Source organism: Pseudopipra pipra, chromosome 23 (genome assembly GCF_036250125.1).
Source record: "Pseudopipra pipra isolate bDixPip1 chromosome 23, bDixPip1.hap1, whole genome shotgun sequence".
In the NCBI taxonomy this organism is placed as follows: Eukaryota; Metazoa; Chordata; class Aves; order Passeriformes; family Pipridae; genus Pseudopipra; species Pseudopipra pipra.
The window spans coordinates 6,137,901-6,163,116 of NC_087571.1; the positions used below are offsets into that span (position 1 = coordinate 6,137,901).

At 56.3% G+C, this 25,216-nt stretch overlaps 1 protein-coding gene across 2 annotated transcripts in view; it reads left to right on the top strand.

The window, feature by feature from the left end:
* DSCAML1 (DS cell adhesion molecule like 1) overlaps window positions 1-25,216 on the top strand; it is a 102,510-nt gene that overhangs the window by 58,834 nt on the left and 18,460 nt on the right. Inside the window, exons 4-11 of one of the 2 annotated variants that reach the window (XM_064634728.1) lie at window positions 11,016-11,162; window positions 12,443-12,721; window positions 13,400-13,675; window positions 14,189-14,485; window positions 16,500-16,772; window positions 19,941-20,219; window positions 20,439-20,558; window positions 20,699-20,875. In XM_064634728.1, coding sequence (XP_064490798.1) covers window positions 11,016-11,162; window positions 12,443-12,721; window positions 13,400-13,675; window positions 14,189-14,485; window positions 16,500-16,772; window positions 19,941-20,219; window positions 20,439-20,558; window positions 20,699-20,875 — 1,848 coding nt within the window. Of the gene's footprint in view, window positions 1-11,015; window positions 11,163-12,442; window positions 12,722-13,399; window positions 13,676-14,188; window positions 14,486-16,499; window positions 16,773-19,940; window positions 20,220-20,438; window positions 20,559-20,698; window positions 20,876-25,216 lie in introns of those variants that run through there. The other variant, XM_064634729.1, reaches the window with a different exon arrangement.

The following is a 25,216-nucleotide window of genomic DNA, read 5'->3' on the forward strand; positions in this document are numbered from 1 at the left end:
TAGCTGGTTTGCTTCTTGGACGTCTAACTAGGTCAACATACATTCGCTTTGTCTTAATAATTATTGATAAGCTGTGTGGGATCATGTGTGGTGCAGGAAGGGGCTGCTCCTCCTCCTCCCCCCAGCTGCCGGTGCAGCCCCCGCACGTGGCAGATGCTCTGGGGTGGATTTGTGCCGTGGCTCCGTCGGGGGAGTGATGCTGATGGAACACAAGGGTTGTTTCCCCCTGGGAATGCCTGCAGCTCCCCAGTCCCTCCCTGAACCTTTTCAGTACCGGAGAGGGAGTGAGTGGAGAAGGGCTCGTGGTGACCCACTGGTGGCATTTCTCCCTTCTCGCCCCCTTCCAAAGGGCTGGTGTAGTTCCCCCGTGTTTTGGTCCACGGGATTGCTGTTTGCAGTGGGTGGTGGTGCTCGGGGAGCAGACAGGAGGTGAGGGCAGCTGATGCCCCTGTCCCACCCAGCAGCCCCCTTCTCTCCCACCACCAGCCCCCATGAGCACTCCTGGCTGCAAGGAGGGTGAGGAGAGGTGGTTTTCCTCTGGAGTCACCCACTCCAGAGGGATGGGAGAGAGGGAGGAAGGATCAGAGCGTGCCACAGGCTGGGGAAGGTTGTTGTGAGACGCCTCCAGCCCCCAAACCGGGTGCTCCAGCAGGAGAACCTTGTGTGTGGGAGCCTGTCTGCCCCAGGGTGGCTGTGCAGAGCATGCAGGGTGGGTGGTTTTGGGATTCCTTTCTTGGCACGGGCTCCTCTCTGTAATCAAAGAGTGCAGAGCAACTCTGAGCGAGGTGAAAGGCAAAAAATAAACCCAACCAGCCTCTCCAAGCCATTCAGACTTCAGAGCTGAAGAGGAGGTTATGTCCTGGGGATTTTTTTTTTTTTGCTGTTGCTTTTCCAGCACTAATGAGCGGGGAGGAAGTTCTGCTCTTTGTTCCAGTCACGTTCACTGGTTTCTTTTCCCCAGTGAGTAGCGGGGAGGGGAGGGAGGGGATGCACCGCGCGTGTCTGTGTGGCCACGTGGGACCACGGCAGCGTGGGATCGTCCCACTTCACTCCTGAGTTTTAGGCGGCAGGAGTTCCTTTTGTGAGGCTTTTGGTTTTCCTCATCAGATCAAAACAAGATCTTGGCTTCAGCAGGATTCATTCAGAGCTGGTGCAGGGCAGTGATGTGCGGCTCTCTTGCAGTTTTCCGTGTTGCAGAGGGAGCTTCTGCCCTCGAGACTTCTTCCCGCAGGCTCTGGATAGTTTTTTGCTCCCTTTTCTGGGGAGCTGGAGCATCCCCAGCACCAATTTTGGCCTTTGCAGAGGTCTGTGTGCTGCCAAGCACATCTCTGCCTGTAGAAACACAGCCTGTATGTGGATGCAGCCGTGGGCTTGGGCTCTGCTCTCCCTTCCCTCCAGTTCGAGGGGTTTTTAAAGAGCAGCTGCAGTTCAGAGCATCCTACATGTGAGGGCTGGGTGCCCTTGTTCAGGAGGTGCATGGCTGCTGTCTTGTAAAACTTCACCCAGCTCTTGCCCTCCTCCTGACCCTGGCCTGGGATGTGGCCACCTTTACTTTTAGCCACTTTTTTTTCCTTCCCCCCAAATCCTGAAATTCACACAAATAAACCAAGGTCTGTTATTTCCTCGTTACTTTAGGGATGGCCCAAGTCTGTTGGTACCCTTACACACATCACAGCCTCTTCACCACAAAAGCTGCGAGGATGAGTTCCAGTGGCCCCCTCAGGGGTTCAGCCCCTCAGCACAGACCGGCTGTGCTGAGAAGGGCCCCGGTGCCTGAGGGTGACGGGCTCTGCCACCCGCCCTCGCCCACCCCAGCACCCACTGCCCCTCTGCGAGGGCTCAGCGCGGCGTTATCATAATGCAGCATGAATTTCATTAGCTCGTTTGTCTCTGAGCCTGGAGATAATTTAATCCCGAAGTGGCTTCCAAGGAGGAGAACTTGGAGCACTTAGTCTGTGAAGCTCAACAACCCCTCTTGGCTGCTGGCTGAGCTGGGCTCGGGGCTGGCCGGGGCACGACCGTGGGCTGTGCACAGCGAGGGGGATGTGGGACTCCACTCCACACCCTTCCCATCTCGTTAGACGGATTTTATGGCGTGAAATAACGACGGGAGCCGCAGCACGAGGTCTGTGCTCACCGGGGCAGCCGGAGCGAGGGAGCCGGGCCGGGGCAGAGGGTCCCTCTCACACCATCTTACTTTACTTCCATCTAATTGCTGGAAGGTTTACTTAGCAAGCTGCAGAAAAAAAAAAAATCATTACATATGCTGCTAGTGGCCTGGTTAATTAAGATCTACAGTTCTCTGGGTAGGAAAAGACGACCTATATTTACTGTATGTAGGAAGACATCTGTCAGCTAGAAGCGCTAGATATCCCAGCGCAGGTTTGTCCTGCTTTTGCAGGCTCTGAATTGCAACTGTTTTAAGCTCTGATGCAGACCAAGTTAATTTTAAGATGACTGTTACTATTCTAAACATAAGGAAGGGCATATTTAGCCTCTCAGTACTCAAGAAGGCAAAACCCCCTGCATGTTTCTAGTAATTTTTCCCTAACAGTTTGCACAAAACAACAACAACAAATCCTATTTGGTTTCTGCAAAAGAATATGTTCGAGGGTGATCGTAAAATAGATTATTTTTAAATCTGCAGATGGTTTCCACATATTCCTCCTCAGCTCACTGCAGCTTTCCACCTCAGTAAACTGGTTTGTAATTTAGCCGAGGGCTGTGGAGCAAGCGTTCTGTCGTCTTGTTTTTCTTGTTCGCCTCCTTTGCCCCCCCACCCCCTGCTTCCTGTCCCCTTTCTCTTGTCTCCCCTCGCTTCTCCCCTGCCGAGGGGCTCTTGGTGTTGGCATGGGTGTGAAGGGACAGTGTGTGATGACTGGCTTTGCCGTGGCACTGCCCACATCCCGTGCCCGAGTCCCGTGGGCAGCCTCTGTGGGGAGGTCCTGGCGAGCTGGGGGGCTTGGATTAGGGTTGGGGGGCGATGCCACGGAGCCCAAACCACACTTCCCACTCTGTTTCTTGCTGGGGAAGCTCTGCCACGTTGGGCATGGAGGTGGCTGCTCCCACCCACACGACCCCCTCCATCCCATGCAGTTATTGGGGGGCTCACTGGGGTGCTCAGACCCTGGAGAAAGGGTGAGGGATGCACAGCTCTAGGAAAGATAATTAGAGGAAGGATGCACTTTGAGTCCTGCAATGGCAGCTGCCCCCTCCCCCTGCTCCCTGGAAGAAAACACTGCTTTTTTTATTTCTTTGTTCTTTCACGGTTCGGCATTATAATTATTGAGATTTCACTGCAGGGCAAAATGATCATTTGACAATGTAAGTGGGGAAAATAATTCTCATGTTATCCAGCAGCCTCACTCTTATTATAATTATGGCGAAACTCCTGCAGATTGAAGTGGGGGCAAAGAATTTCCTCCTATGTGGTGTTTGGCTTTTCAAGATTTCTCAAGATTTGATTGCAGATGGGAGGGTTTTTTCCCCTCCCGTATTTTCAATAATCCAGGGTTGGTGATGGATGGCAAAGGACCGGAGTACCTGTTGTTTTCCCCTTTGTTTTCATTAGGCATTTTCCATTTCTGTCATTCTCGGCGTTGGTGATGGATTTTTATGAGCAAATATCTTGGTTTGAGCCGTTCGGAATTGTTTGCTCAGTAATGTCTGCAGCAGCAGCAGCGAAACCCAATTAAAAAATCAGGGGAAAATTGATGCAAAAAACTGCAAATCAGCCCTTCTCAAAATGGGGGCCAGCGATGGCTTGTTCTGAGCTGCCAGCGCTGGGCAGGCAGTGCTTGTGTGCTCACCAGGACCTGGGGCTGGGCAACTGGGGCTGGGCACCCTGTTCTGGGGAGAGCAGAGATGCAGAGAGGTTATGGCTGAGGTAACACGTGGGTGCTGTGGTATTCTCTTCCCTTGGGAATGCTTGATCCCGTGGTGGTGGTGGTGCCACTGGAGAAGACTCTCCAGATGTGTGTCCTTCCCGGGGCAGTGGGTCCAGTGCGTTCCCTGTGCTGTCCTGCATCCCACACCGTCCTGCATCCCCTGCTGTCCGGCATCCCACACCACCAGCCTGGTGCTCAGCATCCCTCACCAGCCCTCTCCCGGGCAGGGAATCGCAGGGTGGTGGTGGGGTCTGCTGTCCCCTGCCACCCTGGGGCTGATGGAAACGAGCTGACAGAACAGAGGCAGCATTAGCCTAATTATGGCCATACCCGCTACCTCGGCGTGGATTTTCCTTTCTTAGCGACTTCCTGTTTTCCTCTTTGAGATGCAAATTTTTGCACAGTCCTCGATCCAGATTTTCTTCTCATTAGCATGAAATCTGACTAGTTCCGCGTTTTTTTAAATAGCAAATGAAAAAGAAAAAAAAAAGAAAGAAAAAAAAGAAATAATTAGACGCTTTGCACAAAGTAGCGGTGAAGCCCCTGTGACTCTGGGGGGCAGGAGGTGGAGGGGGTCGGTGAGGAGCGTGCTGTCGATTTTCGGGAGTCACTCAGCCGCAGCGGCGTTTTGCTGTGCCAGGCTCAGCTTTGCTCATACGTGGCTGAGCCGGAGCCGGGCATTAGCACAGAGGGGCCAGTGGGCAGAGACCCTGCCCGGCTCCCCTGCACTCTGTGCTGCTTTCCCGGACCCCCATCCCGTGCCGGAGCCTCCGCTGCCATCAGAGCAAAGGCGGACACACGTTCAGCCTTGTGGACCAAGGCTTTTCGTTTTGCTTCATCCTGAAAAACGAGTCTCGTCGTGATAGGAGGTTAAAAAAAAAAAATCCCCCCCCAAAAAAAATTACTCTCCAAAAATCGTTTTTTGAAATGAGTGTTCTCTCGGTGGGTTTTACATGGTTTTATGCCTGCCGTAGTGCCAGCCCGCTGCAGCTCAGCGCTGGGAGAGGACTGGTGGCAGAGCCGGAGCAGACGGCACTGTTTTGTGGTAAATGGTCACTAGTAATATTCAGCTCTCCTTGGAAATACAAATACAGTCCTCTCTGTGCGCGGTACGGGCTGGGCTCGGGGAGCCGCCGTGCTCTCCTGGTCTCCTGCCAGACTCGTGTCCCCACGCACCGGGAATGCCTTTCGCCTGGCATCGCCTTCCCCCCTCCCCAGCCTCCCTCCCCAGCCCCTCCCTCCCCCCCTCTTGCCGCCACATAATGAGTTTGATAAGAAATTGTCTCGTTAACAGGATTAGCCATGGAAATCTCTAGTCCCCTCCTATTCATTTTGTAATGCTCTTCATCCTGTTCTGTAATTTTCTGTTGGTATTAGGCGTCTCCGGACCACCTCGGGAGATTAATTCCTCCTCCTTTGGCAGTGCCAGCGTGGCCGGCGGCAGGGGAGGGCGGTGGGCGGTGCAGGGGGTGAGCCCCGGCCCCCTGGCCCCCATCCGAGGGATTCCTCCTCCCCCGTGCTCTGGTTCGGTGGAAGTGTGTCATTCCCAAAGTCGCTTGCGCAACGCAAACAAACGAAAGTGTCCCCAAACACTGCTCGGTTTCGCTGCCAAGCGCTCCGGTGACTCAGAGGTGGATTAGAACCCGGAGAGGCAAACTGTGCTCTCCCTCGTGCCCGTGTGAATCCAGCTCCGTGGGCAGCGTAATTCCGGATTTACTTCTAGGAACATGACTTGCGAGACTGGCCCTTGGGTAAATAATGACTCTTGATTTAATAACTCCTGCCAGCCCTGCAGGATACCTCACTTCCGAGGGAGCTAATAGAGAGAGATCTTTCCTAACATCTGTTTTCCCAATTTTGCTGACTTGTGAGCCTGTATCTGGGAAGCAGCATCCAGGTAGCAGCAACTGCCCACTGCCAGTGAGTCCAGTGGGGATGGAAAACATCTGGAGCCACTGCACAGATGTGTCAAACACTGCTGAAACAACACCATTGATCATTGTCTCAGGTGAAATGAAATCAGTGCTTGTGGTTTCCTTAAGCACCTACCTGGATGGCTCTGAAATGCACCTTGGATTTTCCCTCCCAAAAAGCTTCCCATGCTCAAAATCAGAACTTCTCTTACACCTTCGTTGCCCAGAGAGAGAGAAATGCAGATGGCAAAGCCATTGCACCGAGAGTAAAGTGACAGAGATGCTCATTGCGCCGTGGACTGTGAGATTTCAGGGGTAACACACGCTTTAGGAGAGGGAGAGCAGGGCACTGCGTGGGGGGCTGTGACAGGGCCATTCCCACCCCACGGATTCCTCGCAGGTCCGGTCATTTATTCACTGCCTGCTGCTCCCTGCTGTGCGAGTGTCCATGAGCAGACTCACTTCCCCTGCTTCCTTGGAAGCTGTTTGTCATGCTGCTGGTGATTAATTTGTGCAGTGGGGATGGCACCTGAGCAGCTGGTGAGAGCGGGAGCTCTGTGGAGGGTGGGCCTGGCCGTGGTGCTCCCAGTGCTCTGCTCAAGCCACACGCTGGCTGCTCACGCCCCGGTGCAGGGAGCAGGATTGCCAACACCTAATCCTGACTGTGCCCATCCCATATTTCTTTCAGTGTGTATTTTCCTAAGCCCTGATAAGACAATCCTTGTTTGTGCTGGTAAACCTCTCCACCATCACAGCAGTCAGTGCCTCTCAGCCATGGCAGAGCCTCCACTGTCCTGGGCACCCCACAGGGCAGGGTGACAATGCTCGGTGCCACACGCCCCTGGCTGCCAGCCTCTCGCAGAAATTTGATGCTCAGAAAGCCCCCTCAGTGTTTCCTTTTGTATTTATTGACTTGTCAGGTCCCTGGAGCACTGGCAGCAGGGACCTGGCACAGCGTCTGCCGGGCAGCAGCGTGACAGGGAGGTGACAATGACGCCCTCCTTCTAAACCTTTCCTGCTTTTCGCTTCTCTCTCTCTTGTTTCATCTCTCCCTCTCAGAAAAGCCATTTAAATGTAATTCCATTCTTAAACCCTCTCCCTCATGCATGCCTAATGAACAGCAGGCAGAGGTGCCGGAAACAGGCCCGAGTAGGATCCAATCTCGCAGAGTGTCGACAAGTCATTTGGAAGGCGCCCTGGGAGCGCGCCCAGTTTTATTGCAGTGTAATTAGAAATAAAATCTTGTTGCGGGAGGAGAATGAGAGATGGGTGTTAATCCTGTAACGGGAGGAGATGGAGCCGTGCTTATAAAGGAGATTAAGGAGGGGAGGCAGAAAGCCCGTCATGACTTCCCGATTTCCTCCCCTCCTTTGCTGTTCCCCCTGCTCTGGCTCCACAGCCTCCAGCAGCAGCTGGCAGGTCCTTTCCTCAGGAGAAGGGCCACTGCTCCTGGAGGAGGAGGAGGAGAGAGGGACCCCCTTGGTGCAAAGCCCGAGCTGCTTGTTCTGCTGGCGTTGGTCACCTTATAGGTGCCCATGACTTCCAGGTGGAAATCTTTGGCTGGGTACACAGCAGTGCCAACTCAGCTCTTCAGGAGAGCTGTGCTGCCTTTGGAAGGGCTGGGAGTGGCGACAGCCGTACACCTCCCCTGGGATCCCCAGGGCAGGCAAACACGTAAATAAATCTGTCAGATATCGTGCGCTTCACATGGAATTTGTACTGGGCTCGAGTCGCGGCTCCTCTTTAACATCTCTGGGAGGGAGGGATGGATGGAGCTTTAATCTTGGTTCCTGGTCCAGGGCCCCTCTGCTCTCCGCATTTGCCGTGGCATGAGCTGGGCTCAGCCTGCTGAGATGAAAGGCAGCTCTGGTGCATGGCCTCGACACCAGCCCGCCCCTCTGCCCCGTGTCCCCTGCCCAGCTGGGTGCTGCACCCCAGAGCTCAGGAGGTGGTGAGCGGTGCCATGCCGTGTTGTACCACAAAATGGGCAGGAGTTTCCATCCTGGTTATGTTTTCTGTGGATGTTCCTTGTCCCCAGGCGAACTCCATGCCGGGCAAATGGCATCCTGGAACAGCAGCCGCAGCAGGAAAGTGCCGCTATGGCAGCGGTGGAAAATTACAGGCTTTGCTCTTTGGGGCTTCCCCCTCCGTGCCTTCCCCCCGGGAGGAGTTTGTCACTTTAAACGTGGCCAGAAATAGCACCAAGCAGTTATTGGATTTGTCCGGGATGCCTTGGGATGCACATGCTCCGAGTATGGCTAATTCATAAACGCTGGCACCTATTGATTCTCCGGCAGCACCAAGGGAAAGTTATCTCATTAGTCTTATGAACTATAAAACGTGCTCCCTCCTGAAGCCCTGACCCTGTTGTTTTGATAAATCTATATTGGATAGAGCAGGAGCTGGTAACCTGCATCGACTGCAATCTTTCTCTCGGAATTGGAAGGCCCTTGGGAATGATGCTGGGGTTTCACGGCCACCACTGGCAGCTGGTTGCAGGAGAGGAGTTTGGTAACAGCAAATGTGTGTCTGTGTGTGCATACTCAGCAAGACCCTCCTGATGTTCACCATGCAGGAGAGCCCACGTCTCAGCCTGGTGCCTTTCCCCAGGTGAGAGGAGAGCTCCTGGGAATTTAGGTGGAATTTAGCTCCTGGTGGGCTCTTGGCTGCATTTGAGCCGAGGGCTTTGGTGGTGGCTTTGGTGAGGCAGCTCCAAAGGCAGCAGCTCAGGTCTGGCTGGAAGAGTTATTAGAGGCACATCGCTCCAGACTGGCCACGGATGTACTTAATCCTCTGCTTCCCGTAAAGCTTTTCCACCTCCTGGCAGGCAGAAAGATCTGATTTTATTCGCCGACCTTCGGCGTTAATCTCAGTAGCACACTCAGCAATAAGTCACCCCGGTGAGGTCTGTCGGAGCCGCTCACATCAATTCCTGCCCCGCATCTCCCCTGAACCAGCACGATGTTCCTCGACGGAGTTACTTGTCCCTTCTCAGGAAAAAAAAACCCAAAGGAAGCTGTGCTGTCAGGTTGGGTAGATCTTACAGGAACGTAATGGCATCACCACAGCCATGGCTTGTGAGGGGCAGATGCCTCCCGTGGCTCCGTGGTGGGGGTGTGGGTACTCAACTTGCAGGTTTTCAGCCCATTCCTGTCTCTGGGCTGGCTGTTATGACTCAAACTCCATCTTGGAGCCTTGATCTTGGGCACCAGGCTTTGTTCCCAGGCTGGAGCACGGCAGCCCAGGGCTGTGGTTACCCATGCACGGCCGCATGTGGGGGTGTGGGTTGGGGCTGCCAGCACTTTGCAAAATACAGCCCCGTTACCATGGAAACCGGCTCCCCCATCTCAAATTCCAGTGCAGCCAATGCTCTTCGCTTACTGGTTTGATGGGAGATGAAAAATTAATGTCTGATTTGCATGTTATTTCAGTGCTGTGGGACCACTCCCCCTGCCCTTCCACAGGGTCTGTACGGATCCCTCGGCTCCGGCTGCCAGCGGAGCGTGAAGCTTGTGCCGCCGAGCATCTGGTCCCAGTTGCATACTGGTGCTGCCATGCCATAGCCTGGAGGCAAAACCATGCCTGAGGTTTTGGCTGGGGAGCCCCTGATCTCTCCCAGCAGGAGTGGAGACACAGGGGTGTTGCTGGAGGTGTAGGGATGGCCCCCCCTGCGTCCCATGGGACTGCCTACTCTGTTTCCAGGGAGGATCAGCACAGGGTGCCTCTGTTAGCCACTGTTGGCTGGCATTATTATTAATTTCTTTGCTGTTTGGAGCCCCTCATGCTCTTGTATCAAGCAATTAAAGTCAAACCTGCACATCTGGCTAAACCACAGCTAGAATGGGTAGTGCCAGCACAGCCAGCTCTGTGCCAGGGACACAGTCTGGTTCCCTGGGTGAAGATCCCTGTTTTCTGCTGGTCTGTCACCTGCAGCACCTGTGGGATTGGGCATGGGGTCCTGCCCCAGGATGGGGGAACCAGACTGCTCTGGGAGCATCTGCCTCTTGTCCTGTATCTCACTCATGTTTATTCTGCTCTTATGAGTTTGACCACTATGCTCTTCTGGCTTAATTGAGAATATCTGGGTGCTTCAAAAAGGTGCTGGAAGAAAAACCTGCTCTTTGGCCTCATTGCCTAGATCCTGGCTTACCAGGCATTGTGCAGGACTTGAGGGAGTCATTTGCAGCCATTGCTGATTTAAAGGCTGGGTTTAAAGGTTTCCACTCGGCGCATTCAGCTCCACTAAATTACCTTCTGCATCTCTGCAATCACAGGGTTTGGTAGGGGGTGGTTTGGCTGGCAGCACAGTGCAACCAAGCAGACAGAGCACTTCATCCCACCTGCGGCTGGTGCTGAAATAAACCCCAAAGCCCCGCGGAACGTGGGGTGAAAGCCTTGCTGTCACGGCGGGACAGGGCAAAAGGCTTTCCAGGTGGGCAGGAAGCTTCTCTCCAGAGCCTCGGCTTACCCTGCACCCCGTGTAGCCACTACACAGGTCTTTCTATTCGTGTTAATTACTGTTATTATTCATGATGAATTGTAGTGGTCATGAGCCAGGCAAAGACTCCTTTCCACAGGCGCCAGGCTCCAAAATCTGCTGGCTGGAGGGGGCTGCTCCAGCAGCGCTACTGGGGCCGTGCTGCCCTGCCTGCTCTCCCACCACCCTCCTCCCGGGGCTCAAACATCAGCTCGAGCCCTTATTTGTTTTCACATGCTTCTAAGTAAGTTAAGCTAATTATTAACTCAGCGGGACGGATTCACTTTTAATTGCGGCGTTGCTATGGAGCGCGTGGCACCGCGGCGGAGCAGCGTGTGCGCGGCAGCGTGTGCCAGAGCATCGTGCCACACGCTCTCCTCGCCCTCTGCGGCCACGGCGTGGCTGAATCTAAGCCCTGGGAGTGCTTGGAGTGTGTAAGGACGCCCCAAGCCCACCTTTACACCTGGGCAGGTGTGTGCGCCCAGGACGAGTGGTGTGCCCACAAACGCAGGGGCTGCTGTTGCACACGTGAGGCTCACCCAACTTCACCAGCCTGCCTGAAACTTCAGCCAGAGCTGCACCCCAGTGTGGCAGAGGTGCAGGGAGGTGGAGGAAGGTCCCTCTTTCCCTGCCGTGGCTCCGGTGCCTGCCCGGAGTGCAGGGGCTGTGCCTGACCCGGGTTCTCAGCCCGCGGTCAGGGCTGGCTCGCTCACTCTTCCCCTCCCTTTGTGTCTCCAGAAAATAGGTTTTTTATTACTTCTTATGGAGGTTTGTACATATCGGACGTGCAGAAGGAAGATGCCTTGTCCACCTACAGGTGTATCACCAAGCACAAGTACAGCGGGGAGACGCGGCAGAGCAACGGAGCCCGGCTCTCCGTCTCAGGTGAGCACGTGGGGCTGACAGTGTGGGCAAGAGGGGAGGATCCTGTGCCCGGGAGGGGGTCCTGTGCCCAGGAGGGCGTCCAGCCCTACCTGAAGCCTGCTCCCCTGCCTGCCTGCAGCAGTGCCATCCTCCCGAGACGCGCAGGGAGCAATGGCACTGCCGCCTCGGGTCCCTGCAGCGAGGGGACACCCCAGTGGGGGGGGGTGCGAGGTCCGGTCGGGGCCGCACGGGGGGTTCACGCTGCCTCGCCCGTGCCCCCCGGCCGCAGCCCCGCCGTGCTGGGCGGCGGCAGCGCCGCGTCACCGCGGGCGCGGGGCGATGGGGCGCGAGGGGATGCGCTGTGACAGCCCGCGATGTGAGCAGCCTGACGCGATGTGACGAACATGCAAGCGATACTGCGGCGGAGGCAGTGCAGTCCAGAGTGCCGGGTGTCTCGGGGCGCTCCCGGCTCCGCTCACTGCCCAAATTACTCCGCTCGGGAGGGAGGGAGTTCGCCCGACTCGCAGCCGCGCTCGGTGCGGCGCGCCTGCACTCTGCCATGTGCTTTTTCCATCCTCGGGTGCACAGACGGCAGCTCCCTCACCAGCTCCTTGAATTAACCCCTCAGCTGATAGGGAAGGGGTCTGGGATGTCCGGGTCCTTGCCTCTTAGAGACCCAAGGGCCCTGTGTCTCATCTATTCCAGTCCTGCCACGCATCCCAGCAGTGCATGGGCATCGCTGGGTGTGTCATCCCCAGTCCGTGCTCTTCGATCTGGCCCGGTCCCCTCCTGGTCACTGTCATTATTTACACGTCACGGCGTTTTACTTCTGCTTGGGAGTAATGAAAGAGGTTTCTTTCCCCTGGAATTTAATTTCACGCCTGAGACTTAGTGATTAATTTTCTCCTTTCCCAGCTGCCTGATGGGCCCTTTTGCTTGTAAATTTTGAAATGTGCCACAGAATTTGTGTATTTTGCACCAATTAGGTGTCACCTTGAGTAATTCCTCTGGTGCTGAGTTTATTCCTCCCATCAGCTAGTAAGATGTGTTTTCCCTCCCACCTCTCCCACAAGCCTGTTGTCCTGGCTGCTGAAGGCTGCGCTGGACAAGTGGGACAGGGCATCCCATGCTCAATGAGGATGTGGCTGGCATCCTGCACTCCTGCCAGCTCATGGGGATGGGGAGAGCCAACCTCTCAGGGATGATGCTGATAGGGCACAATGCTACCGGTGTCACTGTGGCAGAGGGGAGACACCTCTGCTCGTCTTCGCTGGGTGAGCCCAATTCCTCTCCGATCCCAGACCCGGCAGAGTCCATCCCCACGATGCTAGACAGCTTCCAGTCCAGGGAGGTGAAGGCAGGCCGGCTGGTGGAGCTGCCCTGCATCGCCTCGGGCTACCCCAACCCGGCCGTGCGGTGGATCAAGGACGGGCGGCCGCTCCCCCCCGACAGCCGCTGGACCAAGCGCATCACGGGCCTGACCATCAGCGACCTGCGCGTGGAGGACAGCGGGACCTACATCTGCGAGGTGACCAACACCTTCGGCTCCGCAGAGGTCACGGGGACCCTCACGGTCATAGGTGAGAGCGGGCGGGGAGGAGCGGGGCGTGGGGGGCTTGGTCCTGCTGCCTTCTGAAACGTAAGCTCTTTGTCAATTTGAAGCCTTAAAGGTTTTATGCAGCTGTGTAAATAACAAGCTTTGTATTTTGGTGTGGTGTGTCGCGTGCTGGATGCCAGTGTCTTGCACGTGTCCAACGTGTTGGGTGACTCTGTGCTTTGCTTTGTTGATTTACATAAAATTTATGTTGATTTACATAAAATAAGCTCTAGCCAAACAGTAAATACCATCTGGGCAGGCCAAGTATTTATCACGTGCTGTTTTCCCGGGGGTTCCTCCTGTCACCAGGATCCTGGCAGTACCAGAGCCACTGTGCCTGCCTTACCTGGAGCAGCACTGGTGAGCACAGGATGTCCCCAGCTCAGCACTGTCCCCATCACACTGACCACAGCTTCTTCCAGCCATCCTGCCACCTCCCCAGAGTAGCCCTGCTGGGTGCCTGGGGCTCATGTTAAAAGCAGGGGCTGTCAGCAGCGAGGATGGTGGCAGGGCCACCTGCCTTATTGTGCGGTGACATTTTACGCGTAGCCGGGCTGGCGCTTCCAGGGCAGGGAAAGCAGGGAGAGCAGAGTAGGGATGAGCTGCCCCCCGCAGCGCTGCCCGGCACTGCCAACGCCTCACTGCTCTCCCTCTCTCACAGACCCTCTGCGTGTGACCCTCACACCAAAGAAGCTCAAAACAGGCATCGGCAGCACCGTCATCCTCTCTTGTGCCCTCAGCGGGTCCCCCGAGTACGTCATCCGCTGGTACCGCAACACGGACCTGGTGGCGGTGGATGACTACATCTCCATCCGGGGCATCAGCAACGAGACCCTCCTCATCACGGCCGCCCAGAAGAGCCACTCCGGCGCCTACCAGTGCTTCGCCACCCGCAAGTCCCAGACGGCACAGGACTTCTCCATCATCACGCTGGAGGGTGAGCTGGCTCCCCAGGGCTGGGGGCTTTTTCCTCTGCTCCTCTCTGAGGGGACACTGGATCCTTTGTGTGGGTCTGGGGGGCAGCGAGACCCGCTGGGGGTAGGGGTCCTGGGGCCAGGCTGCTCCCAGCCTGCTCGGTGGGCTCTGTGTGCTGTCAGCATGACCAGGACAGGGCAGGACCAAAACAAATGTTGACTTGCCATCCCCGATCCCTGGGCTGAGGCACCTCCATTCACCAAACAACCCTCCCTGATCCAGAGTGTTCGGATAAGGGATGGGCTGTGCCAAGGGAGCTGTCCCCTCGAGCCAGTGTCTGTATCAACCTGTACATCCCCTCACTCCTCTCAGCATCTCTGTGACAGGGATGCTGACGTGTCACTGGCTGGGCTCCTCTCCTGGCCAAGCCAGGGCTCCCGCTCCAGGTGGGAGCTCAACACCGTCCCGTCAGTGGGTGACAGCTGCTGCCTGTGGCTGCCGCTCGCTGACCCCCGTCCCACTGGGTGCCCCCCAGATGGGACCCCCCGCATCGTCTCCTCCTTCAGCGAGAAGGTGGTCAACCCCGGGGAGCAGTTCTCCCTGATGTGTGCCGCCAAGGGGGCCCCGCCGCCGACCGTCACCTGGGCGCTGGACGACGAGCCCATCCCGCGGGACAGCGGGCACCGCTCCAACCAGTACACCATGTCGGACGGCACCACCGTGAGCCACATGAACGTGACCGGCCCGCAGATCAAGGACGGCGGCGTGTACCGGTGCACCGCGCGGAACTCGGTGGGCAGCGCCGAATACCAAGCGCGAATAAACGTAAGAGGTGCCTGTCTACTTTTAAATATCAGAATAGGACTTTTACTGGGCTTTTGGTTTTGTTCTGTTCCCCAGCTGGTCGTTCCTCGTCACCTCTCCCTCCTCTTCCCAGCCATGTGGGTCTCCCTGGCTACCCCAACCTCATTCCCTGAGCCCCCCCCCACTCCTGCCCCGCTCGCTCGCACACCTGCCCTTGGGGTTGAGCCTCTCCGATGCTTAAAGCAGGGAGTTTACCAAAGTGGAAAGCAATTCCAGAGTCTTGAAGAACTGGAGCTTGAATTTGGAGGGCCAAAGTGCAGCGCTCTCCCCGTTGGGGTTCACTCTCACCCCCCCAGGCCCCTGCCTTGAGTTCTGCACAGGGTGGGCTGACACCTCCCAAGGGACCCCATGCACAGAGAAGGTGGTGATGGGCACAGAAGTGTCCCAGGCCCCCTGTGCTCTCCCAGCCATCCTCCATTCCCAAGAGGAGCCCCACTCCCTGGCAGCCACCGCGCCCGCCGGCACAGGGATCTCCATGACAAACGATGATGAGGCAGCACGTGAAATCGTGGAAAATGAGCTTTGATTTGTCATGTCTGTATTTTCTTTGTCTGCTAAAAGCCATGGCCGCGTTAATCACCGTGTTATTACGGCTGGAGCGTGTTGCTCGGTGCGTTCCGGGGAGCGCTCTCAGGCACGGGGTATGGTGTAAACCCCTGCCCATTAATAATCCCCAATTAAAGCTCCCGGGCTTACAGGTGGGAGCGAGACAAGATAAGGGAACATTTATTTGTCTGCCGAGAACGAGGGTTGAAGGGCTGTGTTTGTCTGTGTCTCAGGTTTGAAATGGATCTAGTGGCTTTTTGGCTGGGATCCCAGGAGAGTCGGAATTTTGCTGCTGTTTACTGCTGAATTTGGAGCAAGTTCATCCCTCAGCCGTGAGAAGCCAGAGCAGCGTTTTCAATGTGGATGTTCCCTTGTCTCCCTTTCTTCCCCTCTCTCAGCTCTTGATGGGCTGTCACTAGATAAGATTCAGGTTTCTTTTTCCCTGGCACGGAGCATGTCCCTCAGACAGGCCCGAGACATGGTTACAGAGTGAGATGCTAATTCCTTTTTTCCTGCTCCTTCCCTTAATATGTGGTAGAATGAGAAACACCGTCCATCAGCTGATCCTGAGTGTCTGTTAAGCTGTTATCCTGCTACGCCCTCAGGACGAGGAGTCAAGACAGGGTTAATCTTTTGATTACTTTGCTATTTTATGCAGCGGCTGGGAGAACAATGTAATTATCGATGCATGAAACCTCTCGTTTACAGGCTCACCTGCAGCATTCTCGCGGTCCTTAGGCAGCACCAGAGCCAGCCAAAAACTGGTGGCTGTCAGGCTTTTCAGTGATACCCAGGTTGGCAGTGAGGGGCTCAGAAAGGTGGGGTTTAGGGGAGGTGAAGTACATGTGCCAGTGGAAGTCAGGTTCCCGTAGCAGCTCTTGCCAAGGGTGTTTGGCACAATGCAGGCAGCTTCCTTCTGGGAGAGGCAGAGAGGGGCTGTGATGGTGGGGGAGTGCTCCCCATCTCTCCCACGGCTCCCATGGCTGAGGGTGCTGCCAGAGGAGCCAGGTGGAAGCGTGCTTGCTGGGTGGCCACGATGCCCATTGCAGAAACACGCCACACTTCAGACACCATCCAGCCTCCTCCAATGGGCAGTGGTGGTGTGTGCAGGCTCAGCTTCCCCAGCACTAGGGTTGTACCTGCGAAACTGGGGTGGGATCTGCTGTTTGAGGTGAGGCTGTGACCCAGGAGCACATCCCTGTTTGCAGGTGTGTGTGAGTAGCTGTAGCTGGAGGTTGCAGCCGACGAGCGGCTTTCCCCACACGCGCTGAGAGGAGCCCATGCCGGCTCCTCACCCAAACCAGGCTGGCTCCCAAATGCTCTGGTTACCTCCTCTGCCTGTGAAGCTCGCTCCGAAATAGCAGCAGATCTGCATGCAAGCAAACCGCCCTTCGGAATTAACCTAGCCTGCCTCTTCCTTCCTCCCCAATATGTAGGTCCCCCGAGCATCCGAGCCATGAAGAACATAACAGCGGTAGCGGGTAGGGACACTTTCATCAACTGCAGGGTGATCGGGTACCCCTATTACTCCATCAAGTGGTACAAGGACTCTTTGCTGCTGCCCGATAACCACCGCCAAGTGGTCTTTGAGAACGGGACTCTGAAGCTGATGGACGTCCAGAAAGGCATGGATGAAGGAGAGTACCTGTGCAGCGTGCTGATCCAGCCCCAGCTCTCCATCAGCCAGAGCGTCCACGTCACCGTCAAAGGTAAGCAGCTGGACAGGCTTTCCCTGGGTGGGGTGGAGAACTCGTCCAGGTTGCATTGGGGATGTCCCTGCAGTGGGATGGAGGCAGAGGAGCATCACACAGGGAACTCCACGGCTAGGTGGTGGCTGTGCTTCGTAGTCACTGGGGATGGGAGCCCTCAGGAAATGGCTCAGCTCCTGCCGGAGTGGCTACCTGGTCCTGCCTGCTCTCTGGCAGCTGCCCCGAGCCACACCGTATCCATTTCCCCTTACAAGTGATGGAGCAAGGATTTATGGTGTAAACATAACGTATTAAAACATCTAACCTTTACTTGGATCACCTTCACCGATGTTTTTCTGTGTGTGCTAGCTTTTAAAAAAATAATACTCTCGGTCTTCCGAGCGCACAGAACATCTTAAAAGCTTCTCCAGGCCATCAATTATTCAGCCCCATTGAGGGAGCTATCAGTCCTAATGAATTGAGCCGGATGCATTCCCTCCCAGTGACTGGCTGAGATTGCGCTGGGAGCGCGCGGTGCTCCCCTATCTCCGTCCTCAGAGTTGTCGGGTCGTCTCTGCCCGTCGCCAGCTCGGTGTTTGCAGTAAATCATTTAGACAAACACGGCAGCACTGGGGACAGAGCAGGCCAATTGTTGTCCTCCCTCTCGCCCAGTGGGGCATCCGTGGACTGGATTTACTCTGATCCCGCTCCCTCCTCTCCCAGCCACCATTTTCTTATTAGGAATCAGGTTAGCGAGGGAGTGCATCAAGCTGATTAGAGATGCTGCCACTTGATTAGCTAACGCTCCTCTCCAAGGCTTTCCAAAGGGAAGGGCAGGCTGTGGATAACCTGTCTAAGGGCAGTGTGAGGAGGTCTTCTTGCCCTTGGGTCTGCAGGGCATGGCCAGCCCTGCTTTCCTCACCTTATTTAAATCCCTGTCTATGTGTAGCCTCAGGGTTTGAAAAGAGACTAGAGATGCTGGTCTTGTCTTGGGACAACTGGGACGGGCAAGGCTGGTGTGGGGAGAGCATCTGGGGATGTGTGTGCGCAGCCCAATAACGGGATTCGCTGGGAGGGGCCGTCGGAGGGTGCAGGATGCTCAAGTTCAGCTGAGGATCTGTGTATTCTGGGAAGCAGCCGCTAGTGAACCCTTCCCAGTCTGGATTTCCTGCCTCACTTGGTGGCTGGTGATGGGCTGAGGAAGGTGGGGGGTGGCAGCACGGTGAGGGCCGGTGGCACGCTGCTCATCCAGGGCCAGACATCTTCACTCCGGCTGCTGGAGATTTACACCCAGCCCTGCTGGCTGGATTCCTCATTTCCTCCAGCTGTGGCATAAAAGGCCTGTGGAAAAGACTGGCAAAGCCCTAGAAGACAGTCAGGGAGTGAATAAACATAACTGCATAGAGTGAGGACTGTGGGATGCTGTGGAACACCGTAAAGCTTTTATGGCTACAAGTGCCTGGCGACCACATGAAGTGCCACCAGTGAGTTATGCAGGTCCTTCTGAGCACACAGCAATAAAAGCTTTATAAGTCCCTCTGGCACCACTCCCTGTGAGAATGGGGATGTGCAGGCAGCCCCCAGCCCTGCTTGTGAGGCATTGCCCCCATCTCTTGCTGAGGAAGCTCCTGCCCAGGTGTAGCTGCTGCTGCTGCTGCTTCTCTGGGGGGCCCACTGGGGGGCTTTTTAGCTCGGAGGTGCTGCTGGGGCCTCTCCCCTGCGCTTCCCCAGCAGCACAATCCAGCATCCAGCCTCCTCCAAGGTGCCCTCACAGCTCCTTCCTCCTGCAGACGTCTTTGAAGGTTTTAATTAATCCCGTGTGGGTTCGGTGCTGTCCTGGGGCTCTCGCACGGCTCTGCTCGGGTAGCTGTGGTGATTTGGGGAGTGTGGTGCTGACACCAGCCCTGCAGCTGGCAGTGCCAGCACTGTGGGGTGATGCTTCACCTCATGGGAAGGCAGAGGCTGTTTGCTGGGGTCCCCTCTGGACCTGAGCTGCTGGGATGGGCTCTGTGGTGGCACTGTGGGCAGGGAGACCCTGGCACAGTGCTCTGGGCTGTGGCAACCTCCTGCGGCAGCCACATGAGAGCCTGGAAGCCCAGGAGAAAGGACAGTCACAGTGGGAAGCAATCTGGGAAGGGAAGGAGAGTTGTGAGTTCCGTTTGTGGAAAGCTGGAGCAGGGAGAGCTTGGTGTGAGGGAGCCTGTCCTTTTCCTGGTGCTCAGCAGCAACCAGAAGGGCACGTTCGGAGAGGCGCGGATCCACAAGCCCATCCCCGCTCTGCAATAGACTGCAGTGCATTCCCAATTAATTATTCATTAATTATGGAAAACAGGCAGCACTGGCTCCATGGCTCCGGCAGCTCGAGCCACGTCTCTGTAGCTGGTGAAGGGGCAGGCAGGCCCTGACTGTACCTGCCTGTACCTGCCTGTACCTGCCTGCCTGGTGGCAGCAGCTCACACCTGGGGAACAGTGACAGCCCCTGCTTGCCCCCTGCTCGGGGACCAGGCAGTGGTGCTGAGGCTGGGCATGGTGGAGGAGGTGGGAGCCCAGGGGTGTGCAGGGGGTACAGGGAGCTGCCCTCGTGCCTCGACGAGAGGGCAGCTCCCTTCTGCCAAAGGGACAATTGGCAGCCTGCTAATTTAATTATGGAGACTGCAGAAAGAGGAGCTCGTCTACCAGGTGCTGAGCCTTGTTAAGCTAATTGTCTCCCTCTCTCCACTTTCTTCCCCCTCCCACATTGCCAGAGATGCTGCGGTTGCCTAATTAAGTTATCAGAAAGATAATGGCTGGTTCTGAATCCGGTGCCTTTAAGAAAAGCATCCATCTAATAATGGCTTTTCTGCGAGCAGATAAATGCTGAGGTGGAATTTCGGTTGGCACGTGCTGGGGGCAGCCAGGGCTTTCCCCACTGCAGGGTCTGCTCTGCTCTGGAGGCTGGTGTTTCTCCATCCTGCTCTCAGCAGGGTGACCCTGCCAGGTGGGAGAAGTCTTCCTGCTGTTCTGTGCTCAGCAGCACCTTCTGCTCTCCCCTGGCCGTGTTCCTGGTGGAATCAAAAGCCTACCTTAGTTTCTGGGCAGCTGCTTCTCCTGGGACAGCAGCTCCCCCAAGCCCCGACACAGCCCATCCCTGCTGGAGGAAGGTTTTCCTGGGATGGGCTCTCCAGCATTTTCTGCCTCTCCCCTCAACAGTCCCTCCACTGATCCAGCCCTTCGAGTTCCCACCAGCCTCCATCGGGCAGCTCCTCTACATCCCCTGCGTGGTCTCCTCTGGGGACATGCCCATCCACATCACCTGGAGGAAGGACGGGCACGTCATCCTCTCCGGCTCCGGAGTCACCATCGAGAGCAAGGAGTTCATGAGCTCCCTGCAGATCTCCAGTGTCTCCCTCAAGCACAACGGCAACTACACCTGCATCGCCAGCAACGACGCGGCCACCGTCAGCCGGGAGCGGCAGCTCATCGTGCGGGGTGAGCACCACGGGACCACCCCGCTGGGCTCAGGAGGGTGGGCAGCGAGGGAGGGAAGCACAGTGGGGAGCAGGGAGAAGCTGGGAGGCTGCTCTGTAGGTGCAGAAGCGGGTGGGAGGGTGAGGAGCGGAGTTAAGCCCCCCCTCGTGCAGGAAGGAGCTATAGGGATCTGATGGGGGTTTTGCTACAGTGACCATCTTTTCCTCTCAAATTCCTCAGTGCCTCCGCGTTTTGTGGTCCAACCCAACAACCAAGATGGCATTTATGGTAAAGCCGGGGTGCTGAACTGCTCTGTTGATGGATACCCCCCTCCGAAAGTCATGTGGAAGCACGCTAAAGGTAGGGATGGGTCACGGGGCAGTGTGTAGGGACATTGGGGTGGGCTGGGGAGAGTCCCTTTGGCGTGGCCACCCCAGCTCTGAGCCTCACGAGCGCTCCTCTGCCTCAGCTGAGCTCTGTGTCTCTGTGTCCTCTCTTAGGCAGTGGCAACCCCCAGCAGTACCACCCCATCCCCCTCACGGGCCGCATCCAGATCCTGCCCAACAGCTCCCTGCTCATCCGCCACGTGCTGGAGGAGGACATTGGCTACTACCTGTGCCAGGCCAGCAACGGCGTGGGCACAGACATCAGCAAGTCCATGTTTCTCACCGTCAAGAGTAAGTACCCGGGGCCGTGCCGCGGTGGTGATGGGGGTGGCTGTGGCTGTGGGACCTGTGGTGGCCAGCAGAGCCTGCTCTGGTGTAGCCCCCTCCTCCTTTGCGAGGGTTCCTGCTGCACCAGCCGCGCTCTGGCCTTGGCTCCGCACAACCCCGCGATCGATGCACAGGGCACGGGAGGGCATTGATTCCTCCCCTCCAGGGACCCGCTTCCCTTTTGGTATTAAACACACTTTGTCTTTAATAAAACCAAGCAATCAATCTACATCAGACAGGAGGAAAGGAAATAGCTGGGCTACTTTGACAGGGATGGGCCGGGAAGTGTTGTTAGACACCGTGTTTGAACCGCGTGTGTTATTGGATTGCTCTCCCGTTGCTACCAGCAGAATGGATAATTGCCAGCTCTGTGTTAGTTAGTGGTTGTTGCTGCCGTGAGCATTCCAGCCTCCAAAAGGAGGTGGTGGAGGGCATCTGGCCCTGTCATGCTTTCTCCTGTGTGTCTCTGAGAGAGGCTGGGGTCGGGGCTGGGCTCAGCAGGGCTAAGCTCTGCCCTGCCCACCCCATGGGTCTGAAGCAGTAAGTCCTCTGGCAGCTGGCCCCTTGCCAGAGTGGATGGAGGCTGCAGGTGGAGCTGTGGGAGCCACCACCACCCTGGCTGTCCCCTGGGCGGGGTGTTTTGGGTAGAGGGGATGTGTAGCCCTCTCTGGGCCCCAACGTGTCCTGGCTGAGGTCTCTGGGATGAGATAAGGAGAAAGTGACTCTGGCTCAGGCAGCTCCTTTCCTGCCTCCCCCTCCCCAGCCAGGCACTTTCTTTCCTGGCATTGGCAGCCGTTCCTCTCAGGGGCTTCTCCCCTCCCCACCCAGCCTCTGCCTTCCCGGGTTCCTTCTCCCCTCCCTGTCAGCTGTTTAATTTATCCCGCCGACTGATGAATCAAAACGAGCGACTTCAAACAAGGCACTTCAATGAGGTGCAGGTACAAAGTCGAGGCGATTAATCCCGAGTGAACGTGCCGAAGTCTGGGAGCCCGAACTGGTGCCGTGTCCCTGCTATCTGCCGTAATTGCATCCCAGGACAGGTTGCTTGCTGACTTGAATAGCACATAACCTTATTATGCGTGTGCTTTTGCATCTCCCGGAGCCCTTGCTGCCTTTGAAAAGGTTCGGATGAATAGGTAGACAAAGCGCCACAGCCAATTAAGCATTAGATGGGCTCTTTGTTTTGTTTCATTTTGGGGTTTTTGTTTGTTTAGTGAAATGTCAGTCCAATTAAAGGGAGATCAGTGCTGGCTTTTCCTGAAAGTCAGGCCACTGCGGACAGAGTTAAATGAGAGTTAATCAGAGCCCAAACAAAGCACACAGGCAGTCAGCAGGGGAGAGGGGAGTGCTGCAGGCAGCCAGCATCGAACATCCCCTTCCCTGGGCTCCAGGAGCCAGTCAGGTAACACACTGGACAGTGTGTGCCATCCTGGCTGAGTGCCCGTGGACTTGGCAGTGCCAGGAAGAGCTGGACACTGCTTTTGTCAGGGAATGGGCAAGGAAAGCCACCGGATTTTCTGGCATGGGGATGTCACCCATAGGGCTGGGGCTTTGCTGTCCCTGGTTGCTACCACACCATGGCAGCCTGTCCTTCCCTGTTTTGGGGAGGAACTCAGCAGCATCCAGCTGGGAGCACACAGAGTGGAAGGTGGGGAATGCTGGAGGATGGGAGCCTGTGCCCAAGGGGACAGCGGGGTGGGCTGGGCTCAGGTGAGGGGACTGCCAGCGCGTGATAAATGCCATTTAGCACATGGCTGCACACCTGCCCGGGTGCTGAGAGCGGAGCATGTGGGATGGGGACGGTCACGTCCTCGGGGGGTCCCTCTGGCTGTGCCAGAGCACTGGGCAGTGCTCTCTGGGGTGGGGGCTCCTCTGCCTGGTCCTCGCCAGCACCTCGATGCCGGGGGTCCAGCTGGAGGGCAGGGAGAGGGGCCACTGCCTGTGTGTCACGGCACAGCCCCGTTTGGAGTTCGCTGCCGTACGGCACGAGCATAACTGATTGCTTCCATGCAATTTGAATTAATCTCATGCTTCAGGTGAAACTCAGCTAATCAGTGTAGAAAGGAAGCTGAGACGGGTGCAATCAAATTAACATCACAGAGCGGGCTCCAAACAAGAAAGAGGGGGGTGAGGGAGGCAGGCACAGCCGTTGTCACCCTTGTCACTGTTCTCATTCAGTTGTCACCAGTGCGCTGTGAAGCAGCTCGTGCCCCAGCCTGGCGTGGGACAGCAGAGTGTGCTGGTGGCTGTTGTCTCCCTTTTTTCCCAGGCTTATCTCTGCCCAGCCAGTAGGACCAGCCTTCAGCTTGTTAACAAGGCCCGTGGGCACAGGGGAGTGGCTGGGCGGGCTGGGCACCAGGAGGATGGGTGGGCACAGAAGACATGAGCTCTCCTCAAGGGAGGCCTGTCTGCCAGAGTGCTGACTGGGGCTGTGGCTGGTGCTCTGATGGGCAGGAACCATTACTGATGTCCCTGAACCCAGGACTGGCCAGGAGCAGCCCCTGGCCAGCCCTGGAGGTCCTGTGGCCAGTCCCAAGCAATGCTGTCCCTCTGCAAGTGGCAGAGCTGCTCCAGGGCAGGCATCAGGTATTGACCTGCAAGCAGTGCTGCTCCTGTGCCCTGATCTGTGCTGTCCTAACAGCTGCCTGGGGTTTTCTTTGGGTTGGTTGTGCTGTTTTCCTGCTCTGGACGGCATGCTGCTCTCCTGGGACCCCAGCAATTGAGAGAAGTTGATATGTTTACATCCAAGGAGCTGCTTTTAATCAAACATCAATAAGTGCATTTCAGTGAAGCAGAGCCTGAAACAGAGCTCCTCTCCCGGGGCTGCTGCCTCCACAGCTGCCACAGCCCTGCTGGGCTGTCCTGTCCTTTTGGCACCTGCAGTCATGCACACCCTCTGTGACCCACAGGCCTCCAGCCTGGGCTGAATGAGGGCTGTGCTCCTGCCTGCCAAATGGTTTTCCAATGGTTTTCCATGGCAGGAACTGGAGACAGTGGGCAGGGGCCCAGCAAGAGCTGCCATAGTGCCAAAACTGGGTGCTAAGACCCTAATCCAGGTGTGTGTGCCCCTGTGTTACGCTGTGCACAGTCAGCCCTGGTTTGGCATTGGTGCAAGAGCCCCCACCTGTCCCCGAGCTCTGTCTTCATCCTGGTGGGATGTGGAATGCTGGGGTTTGGTCAGTGCTTCCCATGCCTGCCCCTCTCCTGGTTGATCCCTGACTGCAGGCAGACAGAGGTGTTGGAGCTGGGGTAGGACACACAGCTGGGGATGGGACAGGGCAGAGTAAGGAGAAGTCTTGCTCTGTTTCTTGTAACCCTTGGTTTCCCGTGGCCCAGACTGCAGTGCCCCAACATCCCTGCTCTTTGCCATCCCCGTACCAGCTTGTGGGAGGCTGTGCTTCCCTCCGGGCAGGATTGCCACAGGTGCTGCCAGCGGGCCCCAGGCTGGGCATGGTGCTGTCCTGCACCCCACAAACCCTGGCAGCTCCAGAGGAAAGGTTTCCTTCGCTGTTAATTGAATTACATTGCCACAGAAAGCCGAGAAGTCGTAGCTCATTAGAGCCTCTTGTGTCCCATTAGAACAGTGTGTGTTGCCTTTGCGGATTGTCATTATCATACATTACTGCGGGACTCAGCACTGCTGTTTGTTTATGCATTACATTTTTTTCTGCTTACCCAGGCTGCCCTCGGTCCCCCAGCCCGTTCCTCCTGCGTGGTGCCTGCCACAGCCAGCCCACTGCATGGCACTGGGGTGGCATGAGGTTTTGGCTCTTGTAGCAGGGAAGAACCTGGCTGGGGATCAGTACAGCGTCCTCACAGCAAGGATCAGCCATCCCTGCACCCACTACTCGAGCAGCACTGGGTGCTGCACCCTGGATGGGTGGTGACCATGGCACAGGGTGTCCCCACCATCCCTGTTTGCATATTGGGATGGCTATGGATAAAAAAAAAAAAAATCATCTCTGGCATCTGCAATGCAAAGGCGGCCTTGCTGATGGGGAATCACACTCTGTATTCTGCCCAGGTTTATACGAGTGAATTATGCAAATCCATGATGGAAAACATTCTTCCTCTCATCCTCGGGAGTGTAAAACCTTAGTCAATAATTCATACCCGCACGTCTCAGACTGGAGGCTTTCTCTTCATTATAGTGTGCGCTTGGTTATTTGTCTTTCACGTTTTATTGTCTACCCCGGTGTAATGCTATGCATTATAAAATTTATCTGCTTCATTATTTTATGATCCTGAGCTGTATAATGCAGCGAGACGGTTCCGCTTTGGGCTGCGTGGCCTCTTGGTGAGACC